A 25,876-nucleotide genomic window follows, 5' to 3' on the forward strand; every position below is an offset into this window, starting at 1 on the left:
TTTTGGCTAAGACTTACCTTCTGACGGTATAATAAGGTGAGTCTGAATACAATTTAAGAGAAACGGAGAATTCATGTCGTCGCTGTTCTCTACTTGAACCAAAGGTGTGAAATCATTGCTTGTACCCAAGACTATAGCCTGATATTACAGGCATTACATTGTAAATGTATCAGTTTATTTATCAATCAATTCATTGTCAATATGACCGTTTATTGATGTTACCAAATTGCCTACCTACCACAACCGGTGCGCTCTCTCAGGGCAGTTGCTGTGTTCTTAAACCACTCCAACTATTTTGGATTTTCACACCTCCTCCATAATTTCCTGCTGTTTGGAATCTAAACTGACTCGGGCTCTTGTACTACCAGTAGTAGCCTCATTAAATGCCATTAGCACCACATTTCACACGGTTTTTTCCTGATTCATTCAATTGTTTTTATTTATATCTTTAAAGCTTTTACGAGCTCCAGTTTAATACCTCCACATTACTCTACATGTGGCATATAGGCCTCTGTGTTTTGTGACCTTCAAAGTGGAGGAGAAGAAGAGCTGTCAGCTGAATTCTTTCAAGAGCAACACCAAGGTGAGAATGCTGTTCATTGATTACAGCTCGGCATTCAACACCATAGGGGCCCGATCACCAACAATGATGAGACAGCCTATAGGGAGAAGGTCAGTGACCTAGAAGTGTGGTGCCATGACAACAGCCTCTCCCTCAACGTCAGCGAGACAAAGGAGCTGATTGTGGACTACAGGAAACGGATGGCCGAGCCACACCCCCCATTGATATCGACAGGGCTGTAGGGGAGCAGGTTGAGAGCTTCAAGTTCCTGTCTACATCACTAAGGAATTATCATGGTCCACACACACACACCAACACAGTCGTGAAGAGGGCACGACAACGCCTCTTCTCCCTCAGAAGGCTGAAAAGATTTGTCACGCCCTCAGAGCTTTAAACGTTCATGCAGCTGACCACAAGGCAATGCAGAGGGTAGTGCGTATGACCTAGTACGTCACTGATAGTTAAATAGTTAGACAAATAGCTATCTGCATGGAGTGTTTTTTTTACTCATCACATACGCTGCTGCTACTGTTTATTATCTATCATGTTGCCTAGTCACTTTACACCTACCTATAGGTTATACAGAGCCTTCAGAGAGGATTCAGATCCCCTGACTTATTCCACATTGTGTTACAGCCTGAATTCAAAATGGATTAAAAAAATGTTTTTTCATCCATCTACACACAATACCCCATAATGACAAACTTAAAAAAATGTTTTTAAGAAATGTTTGTTAATTTATTTTGAATGAGAAATGAGAAAATGGCAAGTATCTCATTTGCATAAATATTCAACTTCCTGAGTCAATTCATGTTAGTATAACCTTAGGCAGATATTACAGCTGTGAGTCTTTCTGGGTAAGTCTCTAAGAGCTGTGAGTTTTTCTGGGTAAGTCTCTAAGAGCTGTGAGTCTTTCTGGGTAAGTCTCTGAGAGCTGTGAGTCTTTCTGGGTAAGTCTCTGAGAGCTGTGAGTCTTTCTGGTAAGTCTCTAAGCGTTGTGAGTCGTTCTGGGTAAGTCTCTAAGAGCTGTGAGTCTTTCTGGGTATGTCTCCAAGAGCTTTGCACACCTGGATTGTACAATATTCGGCCATTATTGTTTTTTATTCTTCAAGCTCTGTTAAATTGGTTGTTGATCATTGCTACACAGCCATTTATTTTCATGTCTTGCCATAGATTTTCAAGCTGATGTAAATCAACACAGTAACTTGGCCACTCAGGAACATTCAATGTCATCTTGGTAGTCAACTTTCAGTGTAGATTTGGCCTTGTGTTTTAGGACGTTGCCCTGCTGAAAGGTGAATTCATCTCACAGTGTCTGGTGGAAAGCAGACTGAACCAGGTTTTCATCTAGGATTTTGACTGTGCTTAGCTCTATTCCGTTTCTTTTTATCCTAAAAAGCTCCCTAGTCCTTGCTGATGACAAGCATACCTATAACATGATGCAGCCACCACCATGCTTGAAAATATGAAGAGTGGTACATTGTGTTGTGCTGGATTTGCCCCAAACATACCACTCTCTATTCATAACACTCTCTAAAACAGTTCATGTCTTGGCCACATTTTCTCAGTTTTACTTTAGTTCCTTATTGCAAACAGGATGCATGTTTTGGAATATTAGAAAATATATATTTACAGGCTTCCTCCTTTTCACTCTGTCAATAAGGTTAGTATTGTGGAGTAACTACAATGTTGTTGATCCATCCTCAGTTCTCTCCTATCACAGCCATTACACTCATTAACTGTTTTAAAGTCACCATTGGCCTCATGGTGAAATCCCTGAGTGGTTTCCTTCCTCTCCGGCAACTGAGTTAGGAAGGATGGCTGTATCTTTGTAGTTACATCCAAAGTGTAATTAATAACGTCATCATGTTCAAAGGGATATTCAATGTCTGTTTTTTTAGCCATCTACTAATAGGTAGATGGGTATTGGAGGCATTGGGAAAACCTCCCTTATCTTTGTGGTTGAATCTGCGTTTGAAATTCACAGCTCGTCGGAGGGACCTTACAGATAATTGTAATGTGTTGGGGTACAGAAATGAGGTAGTCATTCAAAGATCATGTTAAACACTATTATTACACACAGTCCATGCAACTTATGTGAAATTGTTAGTTTGCTATAACAAAAGGGGTTGAATACATATTGAAAACATAATTCCACTTGTACATTATGTGGTATTGTGTGTAGGCCAGTTAATCCATTTTAAATTCAAGCTGTAACACAACAAAATGTGGAAAAAGTCAAGGGGTGTGAATACTCTCTGAAGGCCCTGTATCTACCTCAATTACCTCAGTAGCACATCGACTCAGTACTGGTACCATGTGTACATAGCCCAGTTATTACCTCAGTACTGGTACCATGTGTACATAGCCTAGTTATTACCTCAGTACTGGTACCATGTGTACATAGCCTAGTTATTACCTCAGTACTGGTACCATGTGTACATAGCCTAGTTATTACCTCAGTACTGGTGCCATGTGTACACAGCCTAGTTATTACCTCATACTGGTACCATGTGTACATAGCCTAGTTATTACCTCATACTGGTACCATGTGTACATAGCCAAGTTATTACATCAGTACTGGTACCATGTGTACATAGCCTAGTTATTACCTCATACTGGTACCATGAGTACATAGCCAAGTTGTTACCTCAGTACTGGTACCATGTGTACCATGTGTACATAGCCTAGTTATTACCTCATACTGGTACCATGTGTACATAGCCAAGTTGTTACCTCAGTACTGGTACCAGTACTGGTACCATGTGTACATAGCCTAGTTATTACCCCAGTACTGGTACCATGTGTACATAGCCTAGTTATTACCTCAGTACTGGTACCATGTGTACATAGCCAAGTTATTACCTCATACTGGTACCATGTGAACATAGCCAAGGTATTACCTCAGTACTGGTACCATGTGTACCATGTGTACATAGCCAAGTTATTACCTCATACTGGTACCATGTGTACATAGCCTAGTTATTACCTCATACTGGTACCATGTGTACATAGCCTAGTTATTACCTCATACTGGTACCATGTGTACATAGCCTAGTTATTACCTCAGTACTGGTACTATGTGTACATAGCCTAGTTATTACCTCATACTGGTACCATGTGTACATAGCCTAGTTATTACCTCAGTACTGGTACCATGTGTACATAGCCTAGTTATTACCTCATACTGGTACCATGTGTACATAGCCTAGTTATTACCTCAGTACTGGTACCATGTGTACATAGCCCAGTTATTACCTCAGTACTGGTACCATGTGTACATTGCCCAGTTACTCCATTATAGTAGACCAGGGATCATCAACTATCACTTCCAGTACCCAATTATACTAGACCAGGGATCATCAACTATCACTTCCAGTACCCAATTATACTAGACCAGGGATCATCAACTATCACTTCCAGTACTCCAAAATAGTAGACCAGGGATCATCAATTATCACTTCCAGCACTTCATTATAGTAGACCAGGGATCATCAATTATCACTTCCAGTACTCCATTATAGTAGACCAGGGATCATCAACTATCACTTCCAGTACTCCAAAATAGTAGACCAGTGATCATCAATTATCACTTCCAGCACTTCATTATAGTAGACCAGGGATCATCAATTATCACTTCCAGTACTCCAAAATAGTAGACCAGTGATCATCAATTATCACTTCCAGCACTTCATTATAGTAGACCAGGGATCATCAATTATCACTTCCAGCACTTCATTATAGTAGACCAGGGATTGCCAACAAAGACTGCTGAACAGTTAATCAAGTGGTTACCCTGACAATTAACATTGACCCCCTTTTAATTATTTATTTATCTTGTTCATCTTGTTTTGCACTGACTCTTTATGGACACTGAGTGGACTCTACCCACACACTGACTGGACTCTATCCACACACTGGCTGACTGGACTCCTCCCACACACTGACTGACTGGACTCCTCCCACACACTGACTGACTGGACTCTACCCACACACTGACTGACTGGACTCTACCCACACACTGACTGACTGGACTCTACCCACACACTGACTGACTGGACTCTACCCACACACTGACTGACTGGACTCTACCCACACACTGACTGACTGGACTCTACCCACACACTGACTGACTGGACTCTACCCACACACTGACTGACTGGACTCTACCCACACACTGACTGACTGGACTCTACCCACACACTGACTGACTGGACTCTACCCACACACTGACTGACTGGACTCTACCCACACACTGACTGACTGGACTCTACCCACACACTGACTGACTGGACTCTACCCACACACTGACTGACTGGACTCTACCCACACACTGACTGACTGGACTCTACCCACACACTGACTGACTGGACTCTACCCACACACTGACTGACTGGACTCTACCCACACACTGACTGACTGGACTCTACCCACACACTGACTGACTGGACTCTACCCACACACTGACTGACTGGACTCTACCCACACACACACACTCACACACACACTTTAATAACGCTGCTGCTAATCTATTTGTTTTTACAGTGCATTAGAAAGTATTCAGGCCCCTTCACTCTTTTTCTCTGTTTGTTACATATTAAATGTATTTAAAAAAATCCCAATCTACACACAATACATAATGAAAAAGGGAAAACAAGTTTAAAAAACAGAAATACCTTATAAACATAAGTATTCAGACCCTTTGCTATGAGAAATTAAACTCAAGTGAATTCTGTTTCCATTGATCATCCTTGAGATGTTTCTACAGCTTGATTGGTGTCCACCTGTGCTAAATTCAATTGATTGGACATGATTTGGAAAGGCACACACCTGTCTATACAAGGTCCCACAGTTGACAGTTCATGTCAGAGCAAAAACCAAGTCATGAGGTCGAAGGAATTTTCCGTAGAGTTCCGAGACAGGATTGTGTCACGGCAGAGATCTGGGGAAGGGAACCAAAACATTTTTATAGCATTTATATAGCATTTATAGGATTTATATAGCAGTTTTATAGCATTTATAGCATTTATAGCAAAACTGAATAATCGGGGGAGAAGGGCATTTGTCAGGGAGGTGAACAAGAACCCGGTGGTCACTCTGAGAGAGGGCCAGAGTTCCTCTGTGGAGATGACAGAAGGACAACCATCTCTGCAGCACTCCACCAATTAGACCTTTATTGTAGAGTGGCCAGATGGAAGCCACTTCTTAGTAAAAGGCACATGACAGCCCGCTTGGAGTTTGCCAAAAGGCACCTAATAGACTCTCAGATCATGAGAAACAAGATACTCTGCTCTGATGAAACCAAGATTGAACTCTTTGGCCTGAATACCAAGCGTCATGCCTGGAGGAAACATGGCACCATCCCTACGGTGAAGCATGGTGGTGGCAGCATCATGCTGTGTGATGTTTTTCAGCGGCAGGGACTGGGAGACTAGTCAGGATCGAGCAAAAGATTTACTAAACAAAGTACAGAGATCTTTGATGAAAACCTGCTACAGCGAGCCCAGGCCCTCAGACTGGGGCGAAGGTTCACCTTCCAATTGGACAACGACCCTAAGTACATAGCCAAGACAATACATGAGTGGCTTCGGGACAAGTTTCTGAATGTCCTTGAGTGGCCCAGCCAGAGCCCGGACTTGAACCCGATCGGACATCTCTGGAGAGACCTGCAAATAGCTGTGCAGCTATGACAGAGCCTGACAGAGCTTGAGAGGATCTGAAGAGAGAATGGGAGAAACTCCCCAAATACAGATGTGTCAAGCTAGTAGCGTCATACCCATGAAAACTCGAGGCTGGAATCGCTTCCAAAGGTGCTTCAACCAAGTACTGAGTAAAGAGTCTGAAAACCTACAGTATGTCAATGTCATTTCAGTTATTTAGTTTTATAAATTCGCTGAAATCAAAAAAAAATAACAGTGCTTTGCCATTATGGGGTATTGTGTGTAGATAGATGAGGAACAACATGTTTTAATTTCAGAATAAGGCTGTAACGTGTAACAAAATGGGGCAAAAGTCAACAGGTCTGAATACTTTCCAAATGTATTTCCTAATTGTCTCGTCACTTTCCAAATGTATTTCCTAATTGCCTCGTCACTTTCACCCACATCTACGTACTGTATTACACCAACTGCCTCATACCCCTTGGATATTGACTCAGTCCTGGTACTCCTTGGATATTGACTCAGTCCTGGTACTCCTTGGATATTGACTCAGTCCTGGTACTCCTTGGATATTGACTCAGTCCTGGTACTCCTTGGATATTGACTCAGTCCTGGTACTCCTTGGATATTGACTCAGTACTGGTACTCCTTGGATATTGACTCAGTCCTGGTACCCCTTGGATATTGACTCAGTCCTGGTACTCCTTGGATATTGACTCAGTCATGGTACTCCTTGGATATTGAACTCAGTCCTGGTACTCCTTGGATATTGACTCAGTCTTGGTACTCATTGGATATTGACTCAGTACTTGTACTTCTTGTCTATTTACTCAGTCCTGGTACTCATTGGATATTGGCTCAGTCCTGGTACTCCTTGGATATTGACTCAGTACTGGTACTTCTTGTCTATTGACTCAGTCCTGGTACTCCTTGGATATTGACTCAGTACTGGTACTCCTTGGATATTGAGTCCTACCCCAGACTACTGGTACTCCTTGGATATTGAACTCAGTCCTGGTACTCTTGGATATTGACTCAGTCCTGGTACTCCTTGGATATTGACTCAGTACATTGGATATTGACTCCTTGGATATTGACTCAGTCCTGGTACTCCTTGGATATTGGCTCAGTCCTGGTACTCCTTGGATATTGACTCAGTACTGGTATTGACTCAGTCCTGGTACTCCTTGGATATTGACTCAGTACTGGTACTCCTTGGATATTGACTCAGTCCTGGTACCCCTTGGATATTGACTCAGTCCTGGTACTCCTTGGATATTGACTCAGTCCTGGTACTCCTTGGATATTGACTCAGTCTTGGTACTCCTTGGATATTGACTCAGTCTGGTACTCCTTGGATATTGACTCAGTCCTTGATATACTCCTTGGATATTGACTCAGTCCTGGTACTCCTTTCAGTCCTGGATATTGACTCACTCCTTGGATATTGACTCAGTACTGGTACTCCTTGGATATTGACTCAGTCCTGGTACTCCTTGGATATTGACTAGTTGACTCTTGGATATTGACTCAGTACTGGTACTCCTTGATATTGACTCAGTCCTGGTACTCCTTGGATATTGACTCAGTCCATGGTGCCCCTTTGGATATTGACTCAGTCCTGGTACTCCTTGGATATTGACTCAGTACTGGTACTCTTTGGATATTGACTCAGTCCTTGGATATTGACTCAGTCCTGGTACTCCTTGGATATTGACTCAGTCCTGGTACTCCTTGGATATTCCTTGGATATTGACTCAGTCCTGGTACTCCTTGGATATTGACTCAGTCCTGGTACTCCTTGGATATTGACTCAGTCCTGGTACTCCTTGGATATTGACTCAGTCCTGGTACTCCTTGGATATTGACTCAGTCCTGGTACTCCTTGGATATTGACTCACTCAGTCCTGGTCCTTGGATATTGACTCAGTCCTGGTACTCCTTGGATATTGATATTGACTCAGTCCTTGGTACTCCTTGGATATTGTAGTACTGGTACTCCTTGGATATTGACTCAGTCCTGGTACTCCTTGGATATTGACTGACCAGTCCTGGTACTCCTTGGATATTGACTCAGTCCTGGTACTCCTTGGATATTGACTCAGTCCTGCTACTCCTTGGATATTGACTCAGTCCTGGTACTCTTTGGATATTGACTCAGTACTGGTACTCCTTGGATATTGACTCAGTCCTGGTACTCCTTGGATATTGACTCAGTCCTGGTACTCCTTGGATATTGACTCAGTCCTGGTACTCCTTGGATATTGACTCAGTCCTGGTATCAGTCTCCTTGGATATTGACTCAGTACTGGTACTCCTTGGATATTGACTCAGTCCTGGTACTCCTTGGATATTGACTCAGTCCTGGTCCTGGTACTCCTTGGATATTGACTCAGTCCTGGTACTCCTTGGATATTGACTCAGTCTGGTACTCCTTGGATATTGACTCAGTCCTGGTACTCCTTGGATATTGAACTCAGTCCTGGTACTCCTTGGATATTGACTCAGTCCTGGTACTCCTTGGATATTGACTCAGTCCTGGTACTCATTGGATATTGACTCAGTACTGGTCTATTTACTCAGTCCTGGTACTCTTGGATATTGACTCAGTCCTGGTACTCCTTGGATATTGACTCAGTACTGGTACTCCTTGGATATTGACTCAGTCCTGGTACTCCTTGGATATTGACTTGGTACTCCTTGGATATTGACTCAGTCCTGGTACTCCTTGGATATTGAGTCTGGTACTCCTTGGATATTGACTCAGTCCTGGTACTCCTTGGATATTGACTCAGTCCTGGTACTCCTTGGATATTGACTCAGTCCTGGTACTCATTGGATATTGACTCAGTCCTGGTACTCCTTGGATATTGACTCAGTACTGGTACTATTGACTCAGTCCTGGTACTCCTTGGATATTGACTCAGTCCTGGTACTCCTTGGATATTGACTCAGTCCTGGTACTCCTTGGATATTGACTCAGTCCTGGTACTCTTGGATATTGACTCAGTCCTGTACTCTTGGATATTGACTCAGTACTGGTACTCCTTGGATATTGACTCAGTCCTGGTACTCCTTGGATATTGACTCAGTCCTGGTACCCTTGGATATTGACTCATTGTACTCTTTGGATATTGACTCAGTCCTGGTACTCCTTGGATATTGACTCAGTCCTGGTACTCCTTGGATATTGACTCAGTCCTGGTACTCCTTGGATATTGACTCAGTCCTGGTACTCCTTGGATATTGACTCTCAGTCTCATTGGATATTACTCCTTGGATATTGACTCAGTCCTGGTACTCCTTGGATATTGACTCAGTCCTGGTACTCCTTGGATATTGACTCAGTCCTGGTACAGTCCTGGTACTCTTGGATATTGACTCAGTACTCCTTGGATATTGACTCAGTCCTGGTACTCCTTGGATATTGACTCAGTCCTGGTACTCCTTGGATATTGACTCAGTCCTGGTACTCCTTGGATATTGTCAGTCCTGGTACTCCTTGGATATTGACTCAGTCCTGGTACTCCTTGGATATTGACTCAGTCCTGGTACTCCTTGGATATTGACTCAGTCCTGGTACTCCTTGGATATTGACTCAGTCCTGGTACTCCTTGGATATTGACTCAGTCCTGGTACTCCTTGGATATTGACTCAGTCCTGGTACTCCTTGGATATTGACTCAGTCTGGTACTCCTTGGATATTGACTCAGTCCTGGTACTCCTTGGATATTGACTCAGTCCTGGTACTCCTTGGATATTGACTCAGTCCTGGTACTCCTTGGATATTGACTCAGTCCTGGTACTCCTTGGATATTGACTCAGTCCTGGTACTCCTTGGATATTGACTCAGTCCTGGTACTCCTTGGATATTGACTCAGTCCTGGTACTCCTTGGATATTGACTCAGTCCTGGTACTCCTTGGATATTGACTCAGTCCTGGTACTCCTTGGATATTGACTCAGTCCTGGTACTCCTTGGATATTGACTCAGTAGTCCTGGTACTCCTTGGATATTGACTCAGTCCTGGTACTCCTTGGATATTGACTCAGTCCTGGTACTCCTTGGATATTGACTCAGTACTGGTACTCCTTGGATATTGACTCAGTCCTGGTACTCCTTGGATATTGACTCAGTCCTGGTACTCCTTGGATATTGACTCAGTCCTGGTACTCCTTGGATATTGACTCAGTCCTGGTACTCCTTGGATATTGACTCAGTCCTGGTACTCCTTGGATATTGACTCAGTCCTGGTACTCCTTGGATATTGACTCAGTCCTGGTACTCCTTGGATATTGACTCAGTCCTGGTACTCCTTGGATATTGACTCAGTACTGGTACTCCTTGGATATTGACTCAGTCCTGGTACTCCTTGGATATTGACTCAGTCCTGGTACTCCTTGGATATTGACTCAGTCCTGGTACTCCTTGGATATTGACTCAGTCCTGGTACTCCTTGGATATTGACTCAGTCCTGGTACTCCTTGGATATTGACTCAGTCCTGGTACTCCTTGGATATTGACTCAGTCCTGGTACTCCTTGGATATTGACTCATACTCCTTGGATATTGACTCAGTCCTGGTACTCTTGGATATTGACTCAGTCCTGGTACTCCTTGGATATTGACTCAGTCCTGGTACTCCTTGGATATTGACTCAGTCCTGGTACTCCTTGGATATTGACTCAGTCCTGGTACTCCTTGGATATTGACTCAGTCCTGGTACTCCTTGGATATTGACTCAGTCCTGGTACTCCTTGGATATTGACTCAGTCCTGGTACCCCTTGGATATTGACTCAGTCCTGGTACTCCTTGGATATTGACTCAGTCCTGGTACTCCTTGGATATTGACTCAGTCCTGGTACTCTTGGATATTGACTCAGTCCTGGTACTCCTTGGATATTGACTCAGTCCTGGTACTCCTTGGATATTGACTCAGTCCTGGTACTCCTTGGATATTGACTCAGTCCTGGTACTCCTTGGATATTGACTCAGTCCTGGTACTCCTTGGATATTGACTCAGTCCTGGTACTCCTTGGATATTGACTCAGTCCTGGTACTCCTTGGATATTGACTCAGTCCTGGTACTCCTTGGATATTGACTCAGTCCTGGTACTCCTTGGATATTGACTCAGTCCTGGTACTCCTTGGATATTGACTCAGTCCTGGTACTCCTTGGATATTGACTCAGTACTGGTACTCTTGGATATTGACTCAGTCCTGGTACTCCTTGGATATTGACTCAGTCCTGGTACTCCTTGGATATTGACTCAGTCCTGGTACTCCTTGGATATTGACTCAGTCCTGGTACTCCTTGGATATTGACTCAGTCCTGGTACTCCTTGGATATTGACTCAGTCCTGGTACTCCTTGGATATTGACTCAGTCTGGTACTCCTTGGATATTGACTCAGTCCTGGTACTCCTTGGATATTGACTCAGTCCCTTGGATATTGACTCAGTCCTGGTACTCCTTGGATATTGACTCAGTCCTGGTACTCCTTGGATATTGACTCAGTCCTGGTACTCCTTGGATATTGACTCAGTCCTGGTACTCCTTGGATATTGACTCAGTCTTGGATATTGACTCAGTCCTGGTGCCCCTTGGATATTGACTCAGTCCTGGCACTCCTTGGATATTGACTCAGTCTTGGTACTCATTGGATATTGACTCAGTACTTGTACTCTTTGGATATTGACTCAGTCCTGGTACTCCTTGAATATTGACTCAGTCCTGGTACTCCTTGGATATTGACTCAGTCCTGGTACTCCTTGGATATTGACTCAGTCCTGGTACTCCTTGGATATTGACTCAGTCCTGGTACTCCTTGGATATTGACTCAGTCCTGTCCTGGTACTCCTTGGATATTGACTCAGTACTGGTACTCCTTGGATTTTGACTCAGTACTGGTACTCCTTGGATATTGACAGTCCAGTCCTTGGATATTGACTCAGTACTGGTACTCCTTGGATATTGACTCAGTCCTGGTACTTGGATATTGACCTTGGATATTGACTCAGTCCTGGTACTCCTTGGATATTGACTCAGTTGGTACTCTTGGATATTGACTCCTGGTACTCCTTGGATATTGACTCAGTCCTGGTACTCCTTGGATATTGACTCAGTCTTGGTACTCATTGGATATTGACTCAGTCTGGTACTTCTTGATATTGACTCAGTCCTGGTACTCATTGGATATTGGCTCAGTCCTGGTACTCCTTGGCTATTGACTCAGTACTGGTACTTCTTGTCTATTGACTCAGTCCTGGTACTCCTTGGATATTGACTCAGTCCTGGTACTCCTTGGATATTGACTCAGTCCTTGTACTCCTTGGATATTGACTCAGTCCTGGTACTCCTTGGATATTGACTCAGTCCTGATATTGACTCACTCCTTGGATATTGACTCAGTCCTGGTACTCATTGGATATTGACTCAGTAGTACTTCTTGGATATTGACTAGTCCTGGTACTCCTTGGATATTGACTCAGTCCTGGTACTCCTTGGATATTGACTCTTGGATATTGACTCACTGGTACTCCTTGGATATTGACTCAGTCCTGGTACTCCTTGGATATTGACTCAGTCCTGGTACTCCTTGGATATTGACTCAGTCCTGGTACTCCTTGGATATTGACTCAGTCCTGGTACTCCTTGGATATTGACTCAGTCCTGGTACTCCTTGGATATTGACTCAGTCCTTGGATATTGACTCAGTTGGATATTGACTCAGTCCTGGTACTCCTTGGATATTGACTCAGTACTGGTACTCTTTGGATATTGACTCAGTCCTGGTACTCCTTGGATATTGACTCAGTCCTGGTACTCCTTGGATATTGACTCAGTCCTGGTACTCCTTGGATATTGACTCAGTCCTGTACTCCTTGGATATTGTACTCCTTGGATATTGACTCAGTCCTGGTACTCCTTGGATATTGACTCAGTCCTTGGATATTGACTCAGTCCTGGTACTCCTTGGATATTGACTCAGTCCTGGTACTCCTTGGATATTGACTCAGTCCTGGTACTCCTTGGATATTGACTCAGTCCTGGTACTCCTTGGATATTGACTCAGTCCTGGTACTCCTTGGATATTGACTCAGTCCTGGTACTCCTTGGATATTGACTCAGTCCTGGTACTCCTTGGATATTGACTCAGTCCTGGTACTCCTTGGATATTGACTCAGTCCTGGTACTCCTTGGATATTGACTCAGTCCTTGGATATTGACTCAGTCCTGGTACTCCTTGGATATTGACTCAGTCCTGGTACTCCTTGGATATTGACTCAGTTGGATATTGACTCAGTCCTGGTACTCCTTGGATATTGACTCAGTCCTGGTACTCAGTCCTGGTGGATATTGACTCAGTCCTGGTACTCCTTGGATATTGACTCAGTCCTGGTACTCCTTGGATATTGACTCAGTCATGGTACTCCTTTGGATATTGACTCAGTCCTGGTACTCCTTGGATATTGACTCAGTACTGGTACTTGGATATTGACTCAGTCCTGGTACTCCTTGGATATTGACTCAGTACTGGTACTCCTTGGATATTGACTCAGTCCTGGTACCCCTTGGATATTGACTCAGTCCTGGTACTCCTTGGATATTGAACTCAGTCCTGGTACTCCTTGGATATTGACTCAGTCCTGGTACTCCTTGGATATTGACTCAGTCCTGGTACTCCTTGGATTTTGACTCAGTACTGGTACTCCTTGGATATTGACTCAGTCCTGGTACTCCTTGGATTTTGACTCAGTACTGGTACTCCTTGGATATTGACTCAGTCCTTGTACTCATTGGATATTGACTCAGTCCTGGTACTCCTTGGATATTGACTCAGTCATGGTACTCCTTGGATATTGACTCAGTCATGGTACTCCTTGGATATTGAACTCAGTCCTGGTACTCCTTGGATATTGACTCAGTCCTGGCACTCCTTGGATATTGACTCAGTCTGGTACTCATTGATATTGACTCAGTACTGGTACTTCTTGTCTATTGACTCAGTCCTGGTACTCATTGGATATTGACTCAGTCCTGGTACTCCTTGGATATTGACTCAGTACTGGTACTCTTGGATATTGACTCAGTCCTGGTACTCCTTGGATATTGACTCAGTACTGGTACTCCTTGGATATTGACTCAGTCCTGGTACTCCTTGGATATTGACTCAGTCCTGGTACTCCTTGGATATTGACTCAGTCCTGGTACCCTTGGATATTGACTCCTGGTACTCCCTTGGATATTGACTCAGTCCTGGTACCCTTGGATATTGACTCAGTCCTGGTACTCTTGGATATTGACTCAGGATATTGACTCAGTCCTGGTACTCCTTGGATATTGACTCAGTCCTGGTACTCCTTGGATATTGACTCAGTCCTGGTACTCCTTGGATATTGACTCAGTCCTGGTACTCCTTGGATATTGACTCAGTCCTGGTACTCCTTTGGATATTGACTCAGTCCTGGTACTCCTTGGATATTGACTCAGTCCTGGTACTCTTTGGATATTGACTCAGTCCTGGTACTCCTTGGATATTGACTCAGTCCTGGTACTCCTTGGATATTGACTCAGTCCTGGTGCCCCTTGGATATTGACTCAGTACTGGTACCCTTGATATTGACTCAGTCCTGGTACTCCTTGGATATTGACTCAGTACTGGTACTCCTTGGATATTGACTCAGTCCTGGTACTCCTTGGATATTGACTCAGTCCTGGTACTCCTTGGATATTGACTCAGTCCTGGTACTCCTTGGATATTGACTCAGTCCTGGTACTCCTTGGATATTGACTCAGTCCTTGGTACTCCTTGGATATTGACTCAGTCCTGGTACTCCTTGGATATTGACTCAGTCTGGTATCCCTTGGATATTGACTCAGTCCTGGTACTCATTGGATATTGACTCAGTACTGGTACTCCTTGGATATTGACTCAGTCCTGGTACTCCTTGGATATTGACTCAGTACTCCTTGGATATTGACTCAGTCCTGGTACTCCTTGGATATTGACTCAGTCCTGGTACTCCTTGGATATTGACTCAGTCCTGGTACTCCTTGGATATTGACTCAGTCCTGGTACTCCTTGGATATTGACTCAGTCATGGTACCCTTTGGATATTGACTCAGTCCTGGTACTCCTTGGATATTGACTCAGTCCTGGTACTCCTTGGATATTGACTCAGTCCTGGTACTCCTTGGATATTGACTCAGTCCTGCTACTCCTTGGATATTGACTCAGTCCTGGTACTCCTTGGATATTGACTCAGTCCTGGTACTCCTTGGATATTGACTCAGTCCTGGTACTCCTTGGATATTGACTCAGTCCTGGTACTCCTTGGATATTGACTCAGTCCTGGTACTCCTTGGATATTGACTCAGTCCTGGTACTCCTTGGATATTGACTCAGTCCTGGTACTCCTTGGATATTGACTCAGTCCTGGTACTCCTTGGATATTGACTCAGTCCTGGTGCCCCTTGGATATTGACTCAGTCATGGTACCCTTGGATATTGACTCAGTCCTGGTACTCCTTGGATATTGACTCAGTACTGGTACTCGTTGGATATTGACTCAGTCCTGGTACTCCTTGGATATTGACTCAGTCCTGGTACTCCTTGGATATTGACTCAGTCCTGGTACTCCTTGGATATTGACTCAGTCCTGCTACTCCTTGGATATTGACTCAGTCCTGGTACTCCTTGGATATTGACTCAGTCCTGCTACTCCTTGGATTTTGACTCAGTACTGGTACTCCTTGGATATTGACTCAGTCCTGGTACTCCTTGGATTTTGACTCAGTACTGGTACTCCTTGGATATTGACTCAGTCCTGGTACTCCTTGGATATTGACTCAGTCCTTGTACTCATTGGATATTGACTCAGTCCTGGTACTCCTTGGATATTGACTCAGTCATGGTACTCCTTGGATATTGAACTCAGTCCTGGTACTCCTTGGATATTGACTCAGTCCTGGTACTCCTTGGATATTGACTCAGTCTTGGTACTCATTGGATATTGACTCAGTACTTGTACTTCTTGTCAATTTACTCAGTCCTGGTACTCATTGGATATTGGCTCAGTCCTGGTACTCCTTGGATATTGACTCAGTACTGGTACTTCTTGTCTATTGACTCAGTCCTGGTACTCCTTGGATATTGACTCAGTACTGGTACTCCTTGGATATTGACTCAGTCATTGTACTCCTTGGATATTGACTCAGTCCTTGTACTCCTTGGATATTGACTCAGTCCTGGTACCCCTTGGATATTGACTCAGTTCTGGTATCCCTTGGATATTGACTCAGTCCTGGTACTCATTGGATATTGACTCAGTACTGGTACTTCTTGTCTATTGACTCAGTCCTGGTACTCCTTGGATATTGACTCAGTCCTGGTACTCATTGGATATTGGCTCAGTCCTGGTACTCCTTGGATATTGACTCAGTACTGGTACTTCTTGTCTATTGACTCAGTCCTGGTACTCCTTGGATATTGACTCAGTACTGGTACTCCTTGGATATTGACTCAGTCCTGGTACCCCTTGGATATTGACTCAGTCCTGGTACTCCTTGGATATTGACTCAGTCCTGGTACTCCTTGGATATTGACTCAGTCCTGGTGCCCCTTGGATATTGACTCAGTCATGGTACCCTTTTGATATTGACTCAGTCCTGGTACTCCTTGGATATTGACTCAGTACTGGTACTCTTTGGATATTGACTCAGTCCTGGTACTCCTTGGATATTGACTCAGTCCTGGTACTCCTTGGATATTGACTCAGTCCTGGTACTCCTTGGATATTGACTCAGATATTGACTCAGTCCTGTACTCCTTGGATATTGACTCAGTCCTGGTACCCCTTGGATATTGACTCAGTTCTGGTATCCCTTGGATATTGACTCAGTCCTGGTACTCCTTGGATATTGACTCAGTACTGGTACTTCTTGTATATTGACTCAGTCCTGGTACTCCTTGGATATTGACTCAGTCCTGGTACTCCTTGGATATTGACTCAGTCCTGGTACCCTTGGATATTGACTCAGTCCTGGTACTCCTTGGATATTGACTCAGTCCTGGTACTCCTTGGATATTGACTCAGTCCTGGTGCCCCTTGGATATTGACTCAGTCATGGTACTCCTTTGGATATTGACTCAGTCCTGGTACTCCTTGGATATTGACTCAGTACTGGTACTCTTTGGATATTGACTCAGTCCTGGTACTCCTTGGATATTGACTCAGTCCTGGTACTCCTTGGATATTGACTCAGTCCTGCTACTCCTTGGATATTGACTCAGTCCTGCTACTCCTTGGATATTGAACTCAGTCCTGGTACTCCTTGGATATTGACTCAGTCCTGGTACTCCTTGGATATTGACTCAGTCCTGGTACTCCTTGGATATTGACTCAGTCCTGGTACTCCTTGGATATTGACTCAGTCCTGGTACTCCTTGGATATTGACTCAGTCCTGGTACTCCTTGGATATTGACTCAGTCCTGGTGCCCCTTGGATATTGACTCAGTCATGGTACCCTTTGGATATTTACTCAGTCCTGGTACTCCTTGGATATTGACTCAGTACTGGTACTCTTTGGATATTGACTCAGTCCTGCTACTCCTTGGATATTGACTCAGTACTGGTACTCCTTGGATATTGACTCAGTCCTGGTACTCCTTGGATATTGACTCAGTCCTGGTACTCCTTGGATATTGACTCAGTCCTGGTACTCCTTGGATATTGAACTCAGTCCTGGTACTCCTTGGATATTGAATCAGTACTGGTACTCCTTGGATTTTGACTCAGTACTGGTACTCCTTGGATATTGACTCAGTCCTGGTACTCCTTGGATTTTGACTCAGTACTGGTACTCCTTGGATATTGACTCAGTCCTGGTACTCCTTGGATATTGACTCAGTCCTTGTACTCATTGGATATTGACTCAGTCCTGGTACTCCTTGGATATTGACTCAGTCATGGTACTCCTTGGATATTGAACTCAGTCCTGGTACTCCTTGGATATTGACTCAGTCCTGGTACTCCTTGGATATTGACTCAGTCTTGGTACTCATTGGATATTGACTCAGTACTTGTACTCTTTGGATATTGACTCAGTCCTGGTACTCATTGGATATTGGCTCAGTCCTGGTACTCCTTGGATATTGACTCAGTACTGGTACTTCTTGTCTATTGACTCAGTCCTGGTACTCCTTGGATATTGACTCAGTACTGGTACTCCTTGGATATTGACTCAGTCCTTGTACTCCTTGGATATTGACTCAGTCCTTGTACTCCTTGGATATTGACTCAGTCCTGGTACCCCTTGGATATTGACTCAGTTCTGGTATCCCTTGGATATTGACTCAGTCCTGGTACTCATTGGATATTGACTCAGTACTGGTACTTCTTGTCTATTGACTCAGTCCTGGTACTCCTTGGATATTGACTCAGTCCTGGTACTCATTGGATATTGGCTCAGTCCTGGTACTCCTTGGATATTGACTCAGTACTTGTACTTCTTGTCTATTGACTCAGTCCTGGTACTCCTTGGATTTTGACTCAGTCCTGGTACTCCTTGGATATTGACTCAGTCCTGGTACTCCTTGGATATTGACTCAGTCCTGGTACTCCTTGGATATTGACTCCTGGTACTCTTTGGATATTGACTCAGTCCTGGTCCTTGGATATTGACTCAGTACTGGTACCTTGGATATTGACTCAGTCCTGGTACTCCTTGGATATTGACTCAGTCCTGGTACTCCTTGGATATTGACTCAGTCCTGGTGCCCCTTGGATATTGACTCAGTCCTGGTACCCTTGGATATTGACTCAGTCATGGTACTCCTTGGATATTGACTCAGTACTGGTACTCTTTGGATATTGACTCAGTCCTGGTACTCCTTGGATATTGACTCAGTCCTGGTACTCCTTGGATATTGACTCAGTCCTGGTACTCCTTGGATATTGACTCAGTCCCTACTCCTTGGATATTGACTCAGTCCTGGTACTCCTTGGATATTGAACTCAGTCCTGGTACTCCTTGGATATTGACTCAGTCCTGGTACTCCTTGGATATTGACTCAGTCCTGGTACTCCTTGGATATTGACTCAGTCCTGGTGCCCCTTGGATATTGACTCAGTCATGGTACCCTTTGGATATTTACTCAGTCCTGGTACTCCTTGGATATTGACTCAGTACTGGTACTCTTTGGATATTGACTCAGTCCTGCTACTCCTTGGATATTGACTCAGTACTGGTACTCCTTGGATATTGACTCAGTCCTGGTACTCCTTGGATATTGACTCAGTCCTGGTACTCCTTGTATATTGAACTCAGTCCTGGTACTCCTTGGATATTGACTCAGTACTGGTACTCCTTGGATATTGAATCAGTACTGGTACTCCTTGATTTTGACTCAGTACTGGTACTCCTTGGATATTGACTCAGTCCTGGTACTTGGATTTTGACTCAGTACTGGACTCCTTGGATATTGACTCAGTCCTGGTACTCCTTGGATATTGACTCAGTCCTTGTACTCATTGGATATTGACTCAGTCCTGGTACTCCTTGGATATTGACTCAGTCATGGTACTCCTTGGATATTGAACTCAGTCCTGGTACTCCTTGGATATTGACTCAGTCCTGGCACTCCTTGGATATTGACTCAGTCTTGGTACTCATTGGATATTGACTCAGTACTTGTACTTCTTGTCTATTTACTCAGTCCTGGTACTCATTGGATATTGACTCAGTCCTGGTACTCCTTGGATATTGACTCAGTACTGGTACTTCTTGTCTATTGACTCAGTCCTGGTACTCCTTGGATATTGACTCAGTACTGGTACTCCTTGGATATTGACTCAGTCCTGGTACTCCTTGGATATTGACTCAGTCCTTGTACTCCTTGGATATTGACTCAGTCCTGGTACCCCTTGGATATTGACTCAGTTCTGGTATCCCTTGGATATTGACTCAGTCCTGGTACTCATTGGATATTGACTCAGTACTGGTATATTGACTCAGTCCTGGTACTCCTTGGATATTGACTCAGTCCTGGTACTCATTGGATATTGGCTCAGTCCTGGTACTCCTTGGATATTGACTCAGTACTGGTACTTCTTGTCTATTGACTCAGTCCTGGTACTCCTTGGATATTGACTCAGTACTGGTACTCCTTGGATATTGACTCAGTCCTGGTACCCCTTGGATATTGACTCAGTCCTGGTACTCCTTGGATATTGACTCAGTCCTGGTACTCCTTGGATATTGACTCAGTCCTGGTGCCCCTTGGATATTGACTCAGTCATGGTACCCTTTGGATATTGACTCAGTCCTGGTACTCCTTGGATATTGACTCAGTACTGGTACTCTTTGGATATTGACTCAGTCCTGGTACTCCTTGGATATTGACTCAGTCCTGGTACTCCTTGGATATTGACTCAGTCCTGCTACTCCTTGGATATTGACTCAGTCCTGGTACTCCTTGGATATTGAACTCAGTCCTGGTACTCCTTGGATATTGACTCAGTCCTGGTACTCCTTGGATATTGACTCAGTCCTGGTACTCCTTGGATATTGACTCAGTCCTGGTACTCCTTGGATATTGACTCAGTCCTGGTACTCCTTGGATATTGACTCAGTCCTGGTACTCCTTGGATATTGACTCAGTCCTGGTCTTGGATATTGACTCAGTCTGGTACCCTTGGATATTGACTCAGTCCTGGTACTCCTTGGATATTGACTCAGTACTGGTACTCTTTGGATATTGACTCAGTCCTGGTACTCCTTGATATTGACTCAGTCCTGGTACTCCTTGGATATTGACTCAGTCCTGGTACTCCTTGGATATTGACTCAGTCCTGGTACTCCTTGGATATTGACTCAGTCCTGGTACTCCTTGGATATTGACTCAGTCCTGGTACTCCTTGGATATTGACTCAGTCCTGGTGCCCCTTGGATATTGACTCAGTCATGGTACCCTTTGGATATTGACTCAGTCCTGGTACTCCTTGGATATTGACTCAGTACTGGTACTCTTTGGATATTGACTCAGTCCTGGTACTCCTTGGATATTGACTCAGTCCTGGTACTCCTTGGATATTGACTCAGTCCTGGTTGATATTGACTCAGTCCTGCTACTCCTTGGATATTGAACTCAGTCCTGGTACTCCTTGGATATTGAACTCAGTCCTGGTACTCCTTGGATATTGAACTCAGTCCTGGTACTCCTTGGATATTGACTCAGTCCTTGTACTCATTGGATATTGACTCAGTACTGGTACCTCTTGTCTATTGACTCAGTCCTGGTACTCCTTGGATATTGACTCAGTCCTGGTACTCCTTGGATATTGACTCAGTCCTGGTACTCCTTGGATATTGACTCAGTCCTGGTGCCCCTTGGATATTGACTCAGTCATGGTACCCTTTGGATATTGACTCAGTCCTGGTACTCCTTGGATATTGACTCAGTACTGGTACTCTTTGGATATTGACTCAGTCCTGGTACTCCTTGGATATTGACTCAGTCCTGGTACTCCTTGGATATTGACTCAGTCCTGGTACTCCTTGGATATTGACTCAGTCCTGGTACTCCTTGGATATTGACTCAGTCCTGGTACTCCTTGGATATTGACTCAGTCCTGGTACTCCTTGGATATTGACTCAGTCCTGGTGCCCCTTGGATATTGACTCAGTCATGGTACCCTTTGGATATTGACTCAGTCCTGGTACTCCTTGGATATTGACTCAGTACTGGTACTCTTTGGATATTGACTCAGTCCTGGTACTCCTTGGATATTGACTCAGTCCTGGTACTCCTTGGATATTGACTCAGTCCTGGTACTCCTTGGATATTGACTCAGTCCTGCTACTCCTTGTATATTGAACTCAGTCCTGGTACTCCTTGGATATTGAACTCAGTCCTGGTACTCCTTGGATATTGAACTCAGTCCTGGTACTCCTTGGATATTGACTCAGTCCTTGTACTCATTGGATATTGACTCAGTACTGGTACCTCTTGTCTATTGACTCAGTCCTGGTACTCCTTGGATATTTACTCAGTCCTGGTACTCCTTGGATATTGACTTAGTACTGGTACTTCTAGTCTATTGACTCAGTCCTGGTACTCCTTGGATATTGACTCAGTCCTGGTACTCCTTGGATATTGACTCAGTCCTTGTACTCCTTGGATATTGACTCAGTCCTGGTACCCCTTGGATATTGACTCAGTCCTGGTACCCCTTGGATATTGACTCAGTCCTGGTACTCATTGGATATTGACTCAGTACTGGTACTTCTTGTCTATTGACTCAGTCCTGGTTCTCCTTGGATATTGACTCAGTCCTGGCACTCCTTGGATATTGACTCAGTCTTGGTACTCATTGGATATTGACTCAATACTTGTACTTCTTGTCTATTTACTCAGTCCTGGTACTCATTGGATATTGACTCAGTCCTGGTACTCCTTGGATATTGACTCAGTCCTGGTACTCCTTGGATATTGACTCAGTACTGGTACTCCTTGGATATTGACTCAGTCCTGGTACCCCTTGGATATTGACTCAGTCCTGGTACTCCTTGGATATTGACTCAGTCCTGGTACTCCTTGGATATTGACTCAGTCCTGGTGCCCCTTGGATATTGACTCAGTCATGGTACCCTTTGGATATTGACTCAGTCCTGGTACTCCTTGGATATTGACTCAGTACTGGTACTCTTTGGATATTGACTCAGTACTGGTACTCTTTGGATATTGACTCAGTCCTGGTACCCTTTGGATATTGACTCAGTCCTGGTACTCCTTGGATATTGACTCAGTCCTGGTACTCCTTGGATATTGACTCAGTCCTGGTACTCCTTGGATATTGACTCAGTCCTGGTACTCCTTGGATATTGAACTCAGTCCTGGTACTCCTTGGATATTGACTCAGTCCTGGTACTCCTTGGATATTGACTCAGTCCTGGTACTCCTTGGATATTGACTCAGTCCTGGTACTCCTTGGATATTGACTCAGTCCTGGTGCCCCTTGGATATTGACTCAGTCATGGTACCCTTTGGATATTGACTCAGTCCTGGTACTCCTTGGATATTGACTCAGTACTGGTACTCTTTGGATATTGACTCAGTCCTGGTACTCCTTGGATATTGACTCAGTCCTGGTACTCCTTGGATATTGACTCAGTCCTGGTACTCCTTGGATATTGACTCAGTCTTGGTACTCATTGGATATTGACTCAGTACTGGTACCTCTTGTCTATTGACTCAGTCCTGGTACTCCTTGGATATTGACTCAGTACTGAAACTCCTTGGATATTTACTCAGTCCTGGTACTCCTTGGATATTGACTTAGTACTGGTACTTCTAGTCTATTGACTCAGTCCTGGTACTCCTTGGATATTGACTCAGTCCTGGCACTCCTTGGATATTGAATCAGTCCTGGTACTCCTTGTATATTGATCTCAGTCCTGGTACTCCTTGGATATTGACTCAGTCCTGGTACTCCTTGGATATTGACTCAGTCCTGGCACTCCTTGTATATAGCAGTGTTATTGTTTTCATTGTGTTGCTATTTCATTTGACTTCATTTTTAATGCTGACCTGCTGGGAATGTGCTTGTAAGTAAGCATTTCACTGTTCAGTCTACAGCTGTTGTATTTGGTGCATGCGACCAATAACATTTGATTTGATTTAATATTGAGTTAAACCCCCCCCCAAGCACACGTTTTGAGCTCAGAACAGCCTCAGTTCGTTGGGGCATGGACTCTACAAAGCATTCCACAGGGATGCTGACCCCTGAATGACTCCAATGATTGTGGACCATTCTGGATGAGCACAGGAAACTGTTGCACATGAAATACCCAGCAGCGTTGCCGTTCTTGGCACAAACCGGTGCGCCTGGCATCCATGTCTCAGTTTTCTCAAAGCTTAAAAATCCTTCTTTAACCCGTCTCCTCCCCTCCATCTACACTGATTGAAGTGGATTTAACGCCAAGGTGACATCGATAAGGGATCATAGCTTTCGTCCTAAAATATATATATTTTTTAATTTCATTCTTTATCATTTAGATGCATGTGTGTGTGTTGTTGTTAATTGTTAGATACTACTGCACCTTTGGATCTAGGAAGACAAGCATTTCGCTACATGATTTGAAGGGGATCATATCTTTCACCAGGATTCACCTGGTCGGTCTATGTCATGGAACGTGCACGTGTTCCTAATGCTTTGTCCACTCAGTGTATGTCTAGCTCAGCTCGGGGGTGTCACTCAGTAAACTCAGTCAGGTGTTCCTAATGTTTTGTCCACTCAGTAAACTCAGTCAGGTGTTCCTAATGTTTTGTCCACTCAGTAAACTCAGTCAGGTGTTCCTAATGCTTTGTCCACTCAATGTATGTCTAGCTCAGCTCGGGGGTGTCACTCAGTAAACTCAGTCAGGTGTTCCTAATGTTTTGTCCACTCAGTACAGTCAGTCAGGTGTTCCTAATGTTTTGTCCACTCAGTAAACTCAGTCAGGTGTTCCTAATGTTTTGTCCACTCAGTAAACTCAGTCAGGTGTTCCTAATGTTTTGTCCACTCAGTAAACTCAGTCAGGTGTTCCTAATGTTTTGTCCACTCAGTAAACTCAGTCAGGTGTCCTTATGTTTTGTCCACTCAGTAAACTCAGTCAGGTGTTCCTAATGCTTTGTCCACTCAGTAAACTCAGTCAGGTGTTCCTAATGTTTTGTCCACTCAGTAAACTCAGTCGGGTGTTCCTAATGCTTTGTCCACTCAGTAAACTCAGTCAGGTGTTCCTAATGCTTTGTCCACTCAGTAAACTCAGTCAGGTGTTCCTAATGCTTTGTCCACTCAGTAAACTCAGTCAGGTGTTCCTAATGCTTTGTCCACTCAGTAAACTCAGTCAGGTGTTCCTAATGCTTTGTCCACTCAGTAAACTCAGTCAGGTGTTCCTAATGCTTTGTCCACTCAGTAAACTCAGTCGGGTGTTCCTAATGTTTTGTCCACTCAGTAAACTCAGTCGGGTGTTCCTAATGCTTTGTCCACTCAGTAAACTCATTCAGGTGTTGTGCCATAAGGCCATGTCAGTTCAGGAAGATATTCGTTCATATTCACTGAATTCACATTGAGTTGAATAGAGAACATTAAATGGTTTATGTTTTAGAGTCTGTGTCATGCTGAATGACAGCTTGCCTGCAGCTTAGTGTATGAGGTTGGCCCCACAACCCCTTCTGACTGAGACGGATGGATTAACTCATAGCTCAGACACAAATGGAACCCTATTCCCTATGTAGTGCACTACTTTAGACCAGAGCCCTATTCCCTATATAGTGCACTACTTTAGACCAGAGCCCTATTCCCTATATAGTGCACTACTTTAGACCAGAGCCCTATTCCCTATATAGTGCACTACTTTAGACCAGAGCCCTATTCCTACATAGTGCACTAGTTTTGACCAGAGTCCTGTGGATAATAGCTCTATATTGGGAATAGGGTGCCATTGGGGAGGAGGTCAATATATGTGTAATTGAATGATTACATACACACACACACACACACACACACACACACACACACACACACACACACACACACAGAGAGAGATGCATCCATCCATTTGGTACACCAAGAATGTCAATCAGAGGCTGTGTTCGAGTGGTAATCC

At 44.0% G+C, this 25,876-nt stretch overlaps 1 protein-coding gene across 1 annotated transcript in view; it reads left to right on the forward strand.

The window, feature by feature from the left end:
• Window positions 1–507: 507 nt before the first annotated feature.
• LOC135533394 (neuronal acetylcholine receptor subunit alpha-2-like) overlaps window positions 508–25,876 on the forward strand; it is a gene marked incomplete at both ends in the record, with an annotated part of 60,174 nt that continues 34,805 nt past the window's right edge. Inside the window, 2 exons of the mRNA XM_064960732.1 lie at window positions 508–583; window positions 726–858. Coding sequence (XP_064816804.1) covers window positions 508–583; window positions 726–858 — 209 coding nt within the window. The remainder of the gene's footprint in view (window positions 584–725; window positions 859–25,876) is intronic.

Source organism: Oncorhynchus masou, unplaced genomic scaffold, assembly GCF_036934945.1.
Source record: "Oncorhynchus masou masou isolate Uvic2021 unplaced genomic scaffold, UVic_Omas_1.1 unplaced_scaffold_2355, whole genome shotgun sequence".
Lineage (NCBI taxonomy): Eukaryota > Metazoa > Chordata > Actinopteri > Salmoniformes > Salmonidae > Oncorhynchus > Oncorhynchus masou.